Source organism: Mustelus asterias, chromosome 5 (genome assembly GCF_964213995.1).
Source record: "Mustelus asterias chromosome 5, sMusAst1.hap1.1, whole genome shotgun sequence".
Lineage (NCBI taxonomy): Eukaryota > Metazoa > Chordata > Chondrichthyes > Carcharhiniformes > Triakidae > Mustelus > Mustelus asterias.
The window spans coordinates 58,565,404-58,582,088 of NC_135805.1; the positions used below are offsets into that span (position 1 = coordinate 58,565,404).

Genomic DNA, 16,685 nt, shown 5'->3' on the forward strand with positions numbered 1-16,685 from the left:
TCCCTGTGGTGCCCCGCTACTTACAGCTTGTCATCCTGAAAAATTTATCTCTACTCTCTGCTTCCTGTTTGTTCACCAATCCTTTATCCATGCGAATATGTTGCTCCCTACACCACAATCTTATGTAGTAACCTTTGATGTGGCACCTTATCAAATGCCTTTTGGAAATCCAAACACACATCTACCAGTTCCCCTTTATCTACCTTGAACGTTAATTTGTCAAAAGACTCTAATAGATTCATTAAACATGCTGGCTCTGCCTGATCAAGTTGTGATTTTCTAAGTATCCTACTACTGTCTCCTTAATAATGGATTCTAGCACTTTCCCTTTGACAGATGTTAGGCTCATTAGTCTATAGTTTCTTGCTTTCTGCCTCCCTCCTTTCTTGAGTAAAGGCGTTCCTTCAGCTATTTTCCAATCTGCTGGGACCCTTCCAGAATCTAAGGAATTTGGAAGGTTATAAACAATGCACCTATTATCTCTGTAGTCACTTCCTGTAAAACCTGAGGATGCAGGCCATGCAGTCCTGGGGACTTGTCAGCCTTTAGGTCCAGTAGTTTCCTACCATTTTTTCCCTGGTGATGGTAATGGTTTTATGTTCATCCCTCCCTATCGTCTCTTGATTTTCAACTTTCTCTGGGAGTTTTCTAAGTCGTTTACCATGAAGACAGATAAAATAATACCTGTTCAGCCTCCACCATCTGTTTGTTTTCCATGAACAATTTACCAGACTCACACTTGAGAGGACCAACACAGCTTTAGTTATTCATTCCTATTTAAATACTTGTAGAAACTCTTACTATATGTTTTTATGCTTTCTCTCACACTCTTGCTTTCTGCCTCTTTTTTCAGTCGCTTTTTGCCGGTTCTTAGTCTGTCCAATCCTCTGACCTACCGCTAATCTTTGCAGATTTGCATAGTATTTTTTTCCATTTAGTATTATCCTTAACTTCCTTATTTCGCCATGGGTGACGCATCTTTCGCAAAGAGATTTTCTTTCTCGCTGGGATAAATCTTTGCTGAGAGTTATTAAATATATCCTTCAAAGTCTGCCACTGCAACTCTACAGTCCTGTTTTTTTTAATATAGTTTCCCTTGGTCAGCTCTGTCTTCATATCCTCATGGTTACCCATATTTACGTTTAAAATACTAGCCATGGATACACGCTTCTCGCTTTCAGCCTGGTCTGGATAGGCTTTGTATTGTTTAATCTGGTAAGTCCCTGATACAAAAATGAACCCACATTGGTTTGTATTCATAATTTTGGTTGAACATTTTTGTATTTAAGGCATTTGTTTTTGCTCTTGACTATATTTGATGTTATGCAAGGGCAAAATTAGTGTGGCTCGTTCCTGGATTGGAGCTGAGCTGGAAGGTAGAGCTAGCTGGACATAGATTATAAGAGCATAACCTTGATTCTCCAAGCTGCCAGTCTAATGAGACTCCGTTTTGGAGACACAGATTTTGATAAATGTCTCTGCAATGTCTAATGAATTACGTTTTCCACAAATAGAAGCAGTCATTAGATTAGCAACGAGGAGACTGAAATTCCAGCGGGAGCACATCAGCAGGATGAGTGTATTTACCTGGTGTGTTTGCATATCGGCACACCCAGTTGGATGTTCACAGGTTTGCCTCAGTTTCCTCATCACACACTGGGAGCACTGAGGCCAGGGTACGGAGCCAGGTTTTCCTGAGCAAATTTAAGGCAGAATCTGCAATTTCTGTTGTTTGCCAAATTGTTAACTTTTGCTTATTTTGCTCTTGATGCTAGGATAAACCTGCTGATTGTATGGGTTGGAAAGATAACTTAATTTACTGACAGAACCCTGTAGATCAATCTGAGGTTAAGAAAGCATCCAATTTTGATGGGCACGGTTCAGTGCCGCCTGGGAAGATACACTTTCTACAATGAAGAATTCGACTCCCCATTTTGTACTTGCCATCATATGAAAAATAAACATTTTGACTTGATCTAAAAAAAATTTTAGGAAATAAGAAATAGGAGCAGGAGTGGGCCATTCAGCCCTTCAATCCTGCTCCACCATTCTATAAAATCATGGTTCATTGGATTGTGGCCTTAATTCCACTTTTTTGCCTGCCCTCCAGAACTACTAATTCCCTTGTCAATCAAAAATTTGTCTAACTCAGCCTTGAATATATTCAGTGGCCCAGCTTCCACTTCTCTCTGTGGAAGAGAATTCCAAAGACAAATGACTGTCAGAGAAGAAATTCCTCCTCACCTCTGTCTTAAATGAGACCGATGTGGAGATGCTGGCGTTGGACTGGGGTAAACACAGTAAGAGTTTTAACAACACCAGGTTAAAGTCCAACAGGTTTACTTGGTAGCATTTGCTAACAAATAAACCTTTTGGACTTTAACCTGGTGTTCTTTAAATGAAACCCCCATCCCATTATTTTTGAACTGTAGCCCCTCGTTCTAGACTCCCCCACAAGGGAAAACATCCTCCCAGCATCTACTGTGCCAAACCCCCTCAGAATCCTATGTATCAATAAATTCACCTCTCATTCTTCTAAATGCCAATGAATATGGACTCAACCCATTTAACCTGCCCTCGTAAGACAATCCCTTCAACATAGGAATCAGCCTAGTACACCTTCCCTGAACTTCTTACAATGCAAGTATACCACGTCCTTAAGTAACAAGACCACAAATATACACATTGGTCTCACCAATGCCAATTACAGCTGTAGCGAGATTTCCCTGCTTTTATACTCTACTCCCCTTGCAATAAAGGTCAACACTTGATTTGCCTTTCTAATCACTTGCTGTACTAGGACACCCAAATCCATCTGTACTGCAGCAGTCTGCAGTCTCTCCACATTTAAATTTAGATAATATTCTCCTTTTCTGCTCTTTCTGACAAACTGGACAACCTCATTTTGCCACATTATACTTTCATGCTTTAAGATATTTGGAATAAGATTCATTTTTGCCACAGTTTCAGGTACAAGTGTGTGATGAAGCCACAAAGTTGGTCAACTTTCTACTCGATATGATTTTTAATTATTTCTCACTCCAGTGGATAATGAAGGTTCTATGGTATGGACGTAAGGGTGAAAACAAGACACCAAACAGTGAATAAGCTACATCGGTGGTTTCCAGCAATACATTTGTATGTTTATTTGCCTGATGTATCAATGCTAAGGATGCTTAAGTGTCTTTTTAGAATATTCGGTAAATCAGAACAAAGCCGGAAGCATACAACAAAATTGATAACAATTATGAAGATTCTTTGATTGTGAGAAATCATCACTGGCTTGAACAAGTCTACTTATAGCAGACAAGTGCCGCATATTTATGAATATCTGGCAAGCCAACTAAACTCAGCCATCAAAATACCTTATTATTCTGTGAGATAACTTCATTACAAGTTACTTTGAGCACTTTTTTTCCATTGCTGAAAAAGTATATTTTTTTAGTGTGTGCTTACAAACATCAACACTGAAGTTTCAGAACACGACACAATAATAATGCTGCCTACCTGACTTGGATCATACACCATCAGTCTGTTCTGGTACTGGGCAGTGTTGGTCACTCCACCTAGCATGAAAAAAATAATATTAATTCTAGCTCAGATGATCAGATAAGAATTTCAACATACTGTCAATTTTCATTCCATTTCTTTTTGCATAATCTTCACAGCACTTTCTCACAATGTAAAGATGTCATAGGCAGGCTGGAGTTTTTGGAGTGCCAATTACTATTGTCCTATGAATATGCTGACTCATATTCTGCAGTATTTGACTCAAGTGGCCATTCTTTACACACAAGTTTACACACTGACTGTTAGCAGGCTGTTCCAATGTGGAGAAGATTCCTGATGTTCGAAAGTTTATGGTATTTGCTACCAAATAAACCTGTTGGACTTTAACCTGGTGTTGTGAGACTTCTTACTGAGAAGATTCATCACAGGTGAGATCAATCTCATCCTCACCCAGTATCCACACACTGCTCAGCAGGGGGCCAGGGGACCATGGTCTGCAGGAAACCAGAGGATCGAGAGTAGCAGGACCCAAAACTTGCACCGATTTTCTTTCTATGTAAATCTGAGACAGTGTCTCACTACTGAGATCAGTTAACTTGTAAACAGATTAGGAATCAGACCAGGAGCTATACACCGTTCCTTATTAGGCAACGCATATACAAATTTAGCCATCAAAAGGTTCTATTTCTCACCTTTTAATACCATCTTCTTACTATTTATGGTCAACACATATTACCAAATTCTCAGGGAGCAACTTTTTGCTTAACAATGCGAATGGCTAATTGACTTTAAAATGTAAGATTGCAGGAAACCCAACGATAATAATATAGCATTAATTTCATGACAAAAATCCTTTTGCCCATAATAGGGTAAAGTACAAAAAGACTAAAATGATGCAACATTATTGCACCTGCATGATACTAGGTGGTATTATAAGGTATACATCACAATAAGGTTCCAGTCACAGTAAACTCTAGCTTTAATTTTACCCGAGTGAGATGCAATTTGTTTAACTTATTTTGAAACAAATTTCCCGTGCACTTGGGCATTCCACATGATCTGAAGGAGACTGAAGAGCATAACAAATCATGAACCGTGGAACAACCATCCAGGCATCAATCAGGCTTCTCCCACAATGTACAATCTATTCGATCATGGATACCGACCTTCCTACTTAATCTCTTGTTGGATTGTTCAATGTAAATAATACTCCTGATCCACAGAAGGAATAAAGCAAGCCCTCGAATTTACATGCATATCTTCACCATTCAATCTTGGCCTTCACTAAGACCAGAAATCCAACACCCAATGGTGTTTCAGTGAGTAATTAATAATCTCAGTTGATATCTATCTAGAGAAACCTCCAATTCCATTCCCAACCATCCATGTTAATCAACACAAACATTTTTTCCCCTCCAGTAATGAAATCCACATACCCACTAGTCTGTAACATAAAAGAAGCTTCCTCACAATTTCTTCTAAAATTACTTGAGGCTTGTTAAATTCAAATCCATGTCCTAGGCAATAGCTTAGTTGAAGTTACTCGCTTACATTTAAATCACCCATGCCTCTCAGCATTTTAAAAGCATAGATCATATTGCTCTGAATCATCATTTCTCCAGCTAAAAAAAAGCACTTCAAATATATTCTTGCATTTCAAGCTCCAAGTCCTAGAGGTATGTTTGTGCTCTTCTTTGATCTATTCCCAAGGTAGTAATGTCCTAATGCACAGTGGCCAAACGGAACCCAGTCTACCTTACCATCTATTTACTTATATCCCAAGGCCTTACTTACTGTTGTCATAATTTTTAAGTAATGCTTTTATATCAACATTTGTAAACTTACAAACATTTATAATGGCACTTTCCAATGTCAATGGTTGCCTGCCATGGTGCAATTGCAGATCCTAGCCATTAAATGGCATTTTGAAGTAATTTTGCAATTTGATCAGGTTGGATTTGTCCTACATTTTGTGGCCAGGCTATACATGGGCAATTTTTCACACTATTGGATAAATCCCACACTATTGTAGCCGTATTGGAAGAGCTCTACTGGAGGTGTGGCTAGTTCTCGAATACAAGTTTTCAGCACTACAGCAAAAGGACAAGTATATGGGAGCTTACCAGCTGCAGGTAGTATAACTTGCAGCTCACAGGCTTGCCTTCATGCCTATGTACATCTGAGGGGTCTAGGTTGCCCCCACAAAACCGTGCACCCACAACTCCCCACCTCACGAAAGCATGGACAAACAAAAGCTTCACCAATTTGGTTTGGAGTTTCTTAAGCATACTTATGGTCATGAGTTTCCATGCTTTAAGCTAGTTAACCAAGAATGCATTTCTGCATTTATATCTTCAGAGCTTCTTTAAAACTGGAAATCAATTTTTGGAGGAAAGTTTTCAAATAGGTACGCCATAAAATATATCCCTGCAATTTACATCTTCTACAAGGCTGAACACACCTGTATTTATTTCCGTAATTAAATTCCTTTCACGTATGCACTTTATGTTCATGCGTGTCTATCAGTGTGGGATTCTAAAGATTTGCATACAGATTTGATTGTACTAAAACAGATATTAAATTAGAGTGTCCTTATTGTTTAATTTGCTTAAAACTGGGGTGCATTTTCCTGTTGGAGTTCTCAAAAGTCATCAAGCTGATTTCTCTGCTGTTAGGTTATGCTACCACATGCTGGCACATCATCCCTTGCAATCAAAGCCCTCCACAGATTCTAGGGCTCACCTATCGAGTGTATCACACAGATTAACATTTCATTCTATCTGCTTCCCAGGGGTCTAATCAGCATGCTACGGTTTCAGTAATGCTGCAACCATAATTAAATCGCCTGATGCTGTTAAGGATGATTTTACAGCTTTTTATTTCAGTCCTGACAGAGAGTCTCAACCCAAGACATTAACCTTTCTTTTCTCTTTTCAGATGCTAATGGGCCTGCTTTGTATTTTCAGAATTTTGTGTTTCTTTTTCAATTTTTTTTTCGCTTTGCCATTTGTTTTCACTTTATTGCTTTTGTCTTTCTTGTTCTAAAACATAAATTTTCCCTTTCAAATTTGATGCAGCTGTTAGCGATTGAAAAGATATCTGCATGATTTTAAACTTCTCTGTGGCTGTGTCTCTGTGCTGCGCTACAGTGAAAGAAATCTATCCATGGGTCAAATTAATTCAGTAAGAAGTCTAAATTAATTCAGTAAGAAGTCTAACAACATCAAGTTAAAGTCAAACAGGTTTATTTGGTAGCAAAAGCCACAAGCTTTCGGAGCCCCAAGCCCCTTCTTCAGGTGAGTGAGGACTCGTGTTCACAAACAGGGCATATAAAGACACAAACTCAATTTACAAGATAATGGGTGGAATGCGAGTCTTTACAGGTAATCAAGTCTTAAAGGTACAGATAATGTGAGTGGAGAGAGCATTAGGCACTGGTTAAAAAGGTGTGTATTGTCTCCAGACAGGAAAGTTAGTGAGATTTTGCAAGTCCAGGCGGCCTTCACGACACACGACAACGCAGAATCGCTGAGCAGCAACTGATAGCCAAGCTCCGCACACATGAGGACGGCCTCAACCGGGATCTTGGGTTCATGTCACACTATCAGTAACCCCCATGACCTGCCTGGACTTGCAAAATCTCACTAACTTTCCTGTCTGGAAACAATACACATCTTTTTAACCAGTGCCTAATGCTCTCTCCACTCACATTATCTGTACCTTTAAGACTTGATTACCTGTAAAGACTCACATTCCACCCATTATCTTGTAAATTGAGTTTGTGTCTTTATATGCCCTGTTTGTGAACACGAGTCCTCACTCACCTGAAGAAGGGGCTTGGAGCTCCGAAAGCTTGTGGCTTTTGCTACCAAATAAACCTGTTGGACTTTAACTTAGTGTTGTTAGACTTCTTACTGTGTTTACCTCAGTCCAACGCCGGCATCTCCACATCAAATTAATTCAACAGAGCTGAGGTCGAGATGGCAGCTGTGCGAGTTTCCATGCAAGCTGGGTGAGGACCCCACGCACCTCGGACACTCTCTCTTCCACCTTCTTCCCGTCGGGAAAAAGATACAAAGGTCTGAGATCACATACCAAACGACTCAAGAACAGCTTCTTCCCTGCTGCCATCAGGCCTTTGAATGGACCTACCTCACATTAAGTTGATCTTTCTCTACATCCTAGCTATGACTGTAACACTACATTCTGCAATCTCTCCTTTCCTTCCCTATGCACGGTATGCTTTGCCTGTTTAGCGTGCAAAAACCAATCCTTTTCGCTGTATACTAATACATGTGACAATAATAAATCAAATCAAATCAAATCTGTTTTCATTGCCTGGGCTTCCATGGCTACAGTTTGTGCTGGGGGGAAAAGGCAGGGAAATGAGACAATGGAGTTGCTAGAGGTCTAACTAGGGCAGTCACTGATGGAGGTGAGGAATACAGGACAAAGACCCCAGCCCCTGGGCTGCTAACTCGCAAAAATGGCCACAAGCCAATTGAGGCCTCCCAATATAATTAATTAAAATGAGCACTATAATTTCATTTGCAGACAGAATCATTTTATTGATTAAGTTTAAGTAATAATCACTAATAATAACTGTGCCCATAACTAATATATATCACACTGATTAACACTGCATCAACATACATATAGTATAACTATTAACAGTATCAACAATTTAAAACAAATGTATCCACCATGGAAATGACTAATATTTATACTTTTGTCCATTCCTATGGCATTCAGAATTATTTGGCTCCCCAAGAACACAGAATACATGATTTTGCATTCTTCTGAAAAATTGATACAGCTCTGAAGCTCTGTTTTCACACTGTCTCCTTGCGGCCGACCATCTCATTTCTCCAGGTGCTAGTTATTGTGGAAAAAAACATGTTCTATTTGAGCACTGCTGCACAGTATGGAGAATTTCTAGGTCTGAGTTTCTTCATGTTTGGGAATCTTTTCCTGGGTTTTGATGAACTGTTTCAGGTACCTCTCATCACTGGTCTGACAATGCTTCATCTCAGGCTATAAGACTTTCCACAATGTTGAATTCTTCGTACAGTCCATCCATGTCAACTTAAGATTGCCCACATGAACACCGTTGCAAAAATTCTTCAAAAGGCTAATTTGGACAATCTGCTGTGAAAGCTGTTTCCAGACAGCTTTCAGTCGCATCAGTCACTCAAGTACTTCTTGATGCTTTTGCAAAATGTTAAAAAAATTCTCTCGTACATTTTCCTCCCTTTGACTTTAAACCATATGGGGATAATTACTTCAGTTTGCATTCACTGCAAGCCCAAAATACTTGTCCCGAGTCCCTCTTTCCAAGATCTCCTCTATATCACTCATTTCAGCTCTTACACCGAGGACACTGACTGACATGGTCTCCAAACCAGAGAACCAAAGAAAAGTTATAACACGCAAGGAGGCCATTCGACCCATCTTGTCCATGCCGATATCTTTGATACAGTCTATGAATAGTTTCACATTATTACTGAGAAAGAGAAGGTAAAGCTTAGCTGCCTCACTGGCAACTCCCTTGTCCCCAAAGTATCTCCATAGTATCTGAGGGCACTTTTCCAGACCTACACTCTGAAAATAGCTTGTCACAGGTATCCAGCATTTTAGCAATCTATCAATAGCCAGCAGTAGAGAAAGTCACTTGGTCACAACGTGCCTCAATAGATTGTCCTCCGCTTCAATAAAATCATAGAACTCGACTGCTGTCTTTTGCTCAGAGAAATGCTAAAGTGAGCATATGCCTTGAGAATTATGTTTCCTGCACCAACATTAAAGTTTCCGAAAGTGTACCTTGACGTGTTGTGCAAAATATGAGAAAACTGTTGGCTGCAACAATGTACTTCTGAGCACCTTTCAGTTTATCATAAACACTGTTGTGGTTTCCTTAATTAACACTTGTGTTATCAGTTGAAGATGCAAAAAGTCTCTCTCAGCTGAGATGGAAGGCACTGCGTGTGGATAATACTTCTTTTGAGATTTCTTCTAATGTTCCTAGCTATCACCATAAAAATTAAATTTCGGACCCCCTTCTCAAAACTGAAATATCTCAAAACAAAGAGATAACACTTAAATGCACACTTATTTGAGGCATCGATTGTGGAAAAGGAGGAAAGATAATTTGCCTTAATGTAGCTAAGTGCTTCTGTACAAAATATGGCACTATATTGTTCTTGCTCAGTTTCTACGCCTTTGTTTTCCCTAATTTTAGCTCTCTCACCATGGAAGAGTTGTTATAGATTTCTTTGTTAACTTTTACACGGCAGTAAATGCTTCTGTAAGACTGGTGGTGGCTCACTCCATCATTTTCCTTTCAAGACGGAGCAGGCAATTCCAAAAGACATCTCAATGATGATGTACCTGCGCTTCAAGTGTTAACTTTGTGCTTTCCTGACAAAGTGTGATGATTCACATTTCCCATTTCCTGGTGACAGACATTGATATCACAAAGCACAATTTGCAGAATGCACAGAACCGTAGCACTTGTCTCGTCCTTCGCATTCTTGTTATGAAATCACATTCTTTTGACCATTTTGGATTGAATGGCCTGGTTCTCTTAGGCGTTTTGAATTGTTCAATGGTGGTTATGAGGATGACCTGATAGGGTCTTTCTTCACAGATACTGGTCCAGCTGGAAATCATTTTAAATGACTGACTTTGATATTAGCCTATGAGGCTAGTAGAGCCATGGCTCCATATCCATTGTGTAACATTGAGGGAGGCGTCACAAGGGTAAAGGAACAGGTCTGAAAGAACCTTTTCTAATGGGTACTGGCCACATTGGAAGTGATTCCAGATGACTGGCATTGATGTTAATTGAAGAGGCTGATAAGTTGATCATTTGGAACTGCCCCTAATCATTGGTTAACTTAACATTACTCATTTAAAACTACCTCCATTGGTCAGTGCATGATGGTGAATGACCACAAATGATGAACCTTCCCCTCAGGCTTTCAAACCACATCGGACCCAAGGGCATCCAGTATCAGAATAGGGCCAGCTGTGCTGAAAACCAGATGAACGGTCACTGTGGATCCAATATATAGTCCATAAACAGTTCACACTCACCTTTATCTTCACTACTGAGCATAATATCTAAGGAAAATCTGCTTCCAAACTTCAGTATGGATTGTTAGAACTGTAGAATACAACTATAGAATCCCTACAGTATAAAGCAGGCCATTCGGCCCATCAAGCCTGCACCGGCAACAATCCCACCCAGACACTTTCCCTGTAACCCATGTATTTACCCTGCTAATCTCCCTGAAACTAAGGGGCAATTTAGCACAGCCAATCCACTTAACCTGCACACCTTTGGACTGTGGGAGGAAACCGGAGCACCCGGAGGAAACCTACGCAGACAAGGGGAAAATGTGCAAACTCCACACAGACAGTCACCCGAGGCCAGAACGGAACCCAGGTCCCTAACGCTGAGAGGCAGCAGTGCTAACCACTGTGCCGCCCTGGTTTGAAGTAAAGTACACTGCAGCCTATAAAGATCAACTGCCTTGCATCTTTATAAATTTCTTTATCTAGAAACAGCAAGCTAGGGGTCTGGGGTTTGCACTGATTGCAGAGTTCCACAAAGTTCATAGATTGCTCACATATAACCCCACTTCTTCCTGCTCACAATGCCATAGCTCTTATGAACTTCAAGACAATTCTACTGAATCAAAGTGCAATTGCCTGTGACTGTCTACAACAATTCATGCTGCTCACTGCTCACATTCTGACAGTTACCATGATACAGTCCCTAATGAAATCATTAATTCCCCCAATGTTTGACGCCGAAAGGTGAGCAAAAGTTCATCTCTTCAGAGTCCAAGGCCATCCACCACAGGCCTGGCTTGACATCTATGGCAATTTCCATGCATACCTGAACACTTGTACAATGTGATCCACAAGATGCAAAGGAAAGAGGGAGGGGTGGGTTTTAAGGAATGCCTTCGAGTTGTAGAGGGAGCTGGAGAGTGGAATGGTTCAAGGACAGTATTTCAAACTGTGGACCACAGGCAGCTCATGCACGGCCCAATGAAGATGAGAAATTTAAATTTGAGGTATTGTGAAGATTGGGAGACAAGATAGGTGAGCGATCACATAGGCAGTGGGACCGGATATGGGACAGAGTCTTGGATGAGTAAAGTTTATTTATTTATTATTAGTCACAAGTAAGGCTTACCTTAACACTGCAATGAAGTTACTGTGAAATTCCCCTAGTCGCCACACTCCGATGCCTGTTCGGGTCAATGCACCTAACCAGCACATCTTTCAGACTGTGGTAAGAAACCGGAGCACCCAGAGGAAACTCATGCAGACATGGGGAGAACGTGCAAACTCCACACAGACAGTGACGCAAGCCCGGAATCGAACCCAGGTCCCTGGCGCTGTGAGGCAGCAGTGCTAACCACTGTTAGCAGTGCTTACCTACCACACAGTAAGAAAAAGTCCAAGGGATGGGCTCACCATTCATTGTTAACTAGAATGGTTAAATATAGTATTAAACTTAAAGAAAAGGCAAAGACAGATGGCAGATAAGAGAATTGGACAGAATACAAGGAACACAAAGGATGACTAAAAGATTAATAAGTAGAGGAAAATTAGAGTACAGGAGAAAGCTAACCAGAAAGATAAGAAAAAAGTTTTTATATTTAAAAAATAAGAGTTAACAAAGTGAGCATTCATCTTATAAGAATTGTATCTAGAGAACTGATAATGGAAAATAGATACAGGTGAATTGAACAGATATTTTGCATCAGTCTTCTATGTAGAGGAGGCAAGTAACATCCCAGAAGCAGATATGAACCACTCATGAAAATTACAGTCACCAGAGACATGGTACTGAGAAAATTGTTGAAGCTTCAGGCTGGCAAGAGGCCAAATCCTGGTGGACTTCATCCTAGGGTGTTAAAAGTAGTGCCCAGTGAGATAGTTGATGCAATGGTTTAACATTTTCCAAAACTCCCCAGATTCGGGGAAGATTCCGTAAGATTGGAAGGCAGCAAACATAACTCCATTATTCAAAAAGTGAGGGAGACAGAAAGAGGGAAACTCCAGGGAAATTACAGCTTAGCGTCTGTCACAGGGAAAATGTTAGAACCTATTATTAAAGGTGTACTGGTAAAATGGCATTCCACCAGGATCAGTGCTGGGACCTCAACTGTTCACAATTTATAAAAAATGACTTACATGAAGGGATTGAAGGAGTGGTTGCCAAATTTGCTGATGACACAAAGATAGGTAGGAGAGTAAGCTGTGAAGATGACATAAGGAGGCTACAAAATGACATGGAGAGATAACATGAGTGGGCAAAGATCTGGAAAATGGAGTGTAATGTGGGAAAATGTGAAATTGTCCATTTTGGCAGGAAGGATAAAAAAGTATATTATTTAAGCGGTGAGAGATTGCAGAGCTTTGAGGTGCAGAGGGATTTGGGTGTCTGAGTAATTGAACCACTAAAGGTTATGTGTGAGTATAGCAAGTAATTAGGAAAGCTAACAGAATGTTATCATTAGTATGAGGGGAATTAAATTCAAAAGTAGGGAGGTTATGCTTCCATTGTACAGGGCATTGGTGAGACCACATTTGGAGTACTGTGACAGTATTGGTCTCCTTATTTAAGGAAAGATGTAAATATGTTGGAAGCAGTTCAGTGAAGGTTTACCAGACTAATACCTGGAATGGGTGGGCTGTCTTATGAGGAAAAGTTGGAGAAGCGAGGCTTGAGTTTGGAGAGCAGAGGCAAATGGATTGAAGAATAAGGATCCTGAAGTTTATTGACAGGGTGAACGTGGAGAGCATGTTTCCTGTTGTGGGAGAATCTAGAACTAGGCATGGCTTTTTAAAAATACAGTAAGAAGTTTAACAACACCAGGTTAAAGTCCAACAGGTTTATTTGGTAGCAAAAGCCACACAAGCTTTCGGAGCTCTAAGCCCCTTCTTCAGGTGAGTGGGAATTCTGTTCACAAACAGAGCTTATAAAGACACAGACTCAATTTACATGAATAATGGTTGGAATGCGAATACTTACAACTAATCAAGTCTTTAAGAAACAAAACAATGTGAGTGGAGAGAGCATCAAGACAGGCTAAAAAGATGTGTATTGTCTCCAGACAAGACAGCCAGTGAAACTCTGCAGGTCCACGCAACTGTGGGAGTTACAAATAGTGTGACATGAACCCAATATCCCGGTTGAGGCCGTCCTCGTGTGTGCGGAACTTGGCTATCAGTTTCTGCTCAGCGACTCTGCGCTGTCGTGTGTTGCGAAGGCCGCCTTGGAGAACGCTTACCCGAATATCAGAGGCCGAATGCCCGTGACCACAGGATCTGCTCGGATGAGGAGGATCGCAACAGACACCTCCAGACGCTGAAAGATGCCCTCATAAGAACAGGATATGGCGCTCGACTCATTGATCAACAGTTCCAACGCGCCACAGCGAAAAACCGCACCGACCTCCTCAGAAGACAAACAACCGACACAGTGGACAGAGTACCCTTCGTTGTCCAGTACTTCCCCGGAGCGGAGAAGCTACGGCATCTCCTCCGGAGCCTTCAACATGTCATTGATGAAGATGAACATCTCGCCAAGGCCATCCCCACACCCCCACTTCTTGCCTTCAAACAACCGCACAACCTCAAACAGACCATTGTCCGCAGCAAACTACCCAGCCTTCAGGAGAACAGTGATCATGACACCACACAACCCTGCCACAGCAACCTCTGCAAGACGTGCCGGATCATCGACACAGATGCCATCATCTCACGTGAGAACACCATCCACCAGGTACACGGTACATACTCTTGCAATTCGGCCAACATTGTCTACCTGATACGCTGCAAGAAAGGATGTCCCGAGGCATGGTACATTGGGGAAACTATGCAGACGCTGCGACAACAGATGAATGAACACCGCTCGACAATCACCAGGCAAGACTGTTCTCTTCCTGTTGGGGAGCACTTCAGCGGTCACGGGCATTCGGCCTCTGATATTCGGGTAAGCGTTCTCCAAGGCGGCCTTCGCGACACACGACAGCGCAGAGTCGCTGAGCAGAAACTGATAGCCAAGTTCCGCACACACGAGGACGGCCTCAACCGGGATATTGGGTTCATGTCACACTATTTGTAATTCCCACAGTTGCGTGGACCTGCAGAGTTTCACTGGCTGTCTTGTCTGGAGACAATACACATCTTTTTAGCCTGTCTTGATGCTCTCTCCACTCACATTGTTTTGTTTCTTAAAGACTTGATTAGTTGTAAGTATTCGCATTCCAACCATTATTCATGTAAATTGAGTCTGTGTCTTTATAAGCTCTGTTTGTGAACAGAATTCCCACTCACCTGAAGAAGGGGCTTAGAGCTCCGAAAGCTTGTGTGGCTTTTGCTACCAAATAAACCTGTTGGACTTTAACCTGGTGTTGTTAAACTTCTTACTGTGTTTACCCCAGTCCAACGCCGGCATCTCCACATCATGTTTAAAAATAAGCAGTCATTCATTTAAAATGGAGATATGGTGAAACTCAGAGGTGAACACCATCTGAAAAGGTGGTGGAAACAGAGTCTGAATATTTTTAAGGCAGAGTGGATAGAATGGGCGGCACAGTAGCACAGTGGTTAGCACTGCTACTTCACAGCTCCAGGGACCTGGGTTCGACTCCCGGCTTGGGTCACTGTCTGTGTGGAGTTTGCACATTCTCCTCGTGTCTGTGTGGGTTTCCTTCGGGTGCTCTGGTTTCCTCCCACAGTCCAAAGATGTGCGGGTTTGGTTGATTGGCTATGCTAAAATTGCCCCTTGGTGTCCTGAGATGCGTAGGTTAGAGGGATTAGCTGGTAAATATGTAGGGATAAGAGGGTAGGGCCTGGGTGGGATTGTGGTCGGTGCAGACTCGATGGGCCAAATGGCCTCTTTCTGCACTGTAGGGTTTCTATGGTCTTTCTATGATTATTGGTAAGTAAAGGGTTGATAGGTTATTGGGAGTAGGCAAAGTGTAGATCAGAGGTTACTATCAGAGCAGCATGTTGAAAGGCCCAATCCTGCTCCTTGTTGATTTAATTTGATTATACTCTCATTTTTTAAGTGTATTGTTCAGATTTCCTGAATAATGCATTTGAGCTCATGACTCTTGGGTTCTCAGTGCAGAAGCAGAGTTGCTGTTACTGTACTCTTAGCACGTATATCTGACACTGATTCACACAGCAGGAATAATCTTTGTCGGAAAGGAAGGGCCACCTATATTTCTGGGACTGAAAGTTAGATATTTGATAATATATTGCCGCATTCCCCTTTTCCACCGCAGCTCTCCAGTTCAGGGATTTCATGATGGGCATATGGGAATGAAGATGATGGTGAGGTCAATGGGCTGCACATTGGAGGGGATGATGTACAGGACAGAGAGCATTCCATGGCTCAATGTTGCTCCCTCTCTGCTGTTGTCACCCATTGCTGCTGTTGTGCTCTGTTTCCCTGCATCCCCACATTCCCATAAGAAATGTTATCCCATCTGCCATGACCAGCCCTCACTGGTCTAACCTGAAGCAGAGTTTCAACTGGACGGCACCCCCTCACCATAAACACAACCCATAAAATTAATCAAGAATGATCTTGAAGGCATGAAAGCAAAAGCAAACTGAAATACTGAAAATCCAAAACAAAGTTACAAAACGTTGGAAGCGGTCTGCAGACCTAATAAGGTTTCTGACAATGGGTGGATAACTTGTATTTCACTTTATAATAATTAATAAACCTAAAGGAAAGGATGTCATGTACAGAAATGGATTGGCATACTTGTGAAATTTGATTTATTCTTTCACGGGGTGTGGCAGTTGCTGGCATTGAACGACAAGAACAAAGGATTATTTATCTCCATGTGGTAGGTTAAAGGCACGCCAAAGATGAATGCTATTTAAGTATCCAAATTTATCCATGAACAAAATCTCGAGAATTATACTAGTTTAAATAGACCTAATATTAAGGTAAAGCATTTTCTTCAGCACAATTTTCCTTTGTTTTTGAACAGTTTTCAGAGAATACAGGCTAGCCGCATGGATCCCCACAGACTATGGCAAGGTCTGCAAGACATAACAGGCTACAAGATGAAAGCAAGTAAAATCGCCGGCTCCAACGCACCCCTCCTTGATGAGCTCAATGCATTCTG

At 41.4% G+C, this 16,685-nt stretch overlaps 1 protein-coding gene across 5 annotated transcripts in view; it reads right to left on the reverse strand.

Annotated features, from left to right (window-relative positions):
• The window catches only part of klhl32 (kelch-like family member 32), a 261,784-nt gene that overhangs the window by 24,472 nt on the left and 220,627 nt on the right, over nucleotides 1-16,685 (reverse strand). For all 5 annotated transcript variants that reach the window (XM_078212640.1, XM_078212639.1, XM_078212638.1 and 2 more), the window contains one exon: nucleotides 3,508-3,566. In XM_078212640.1, coding sequence (XP_078068766.1) covers nucleotides 3,508-3,566 — 59 coding nt within the window. The remainder of the gene's footprint in view (nucleotides 1-3,507; nucleotides 3,567-16,685) is intronic.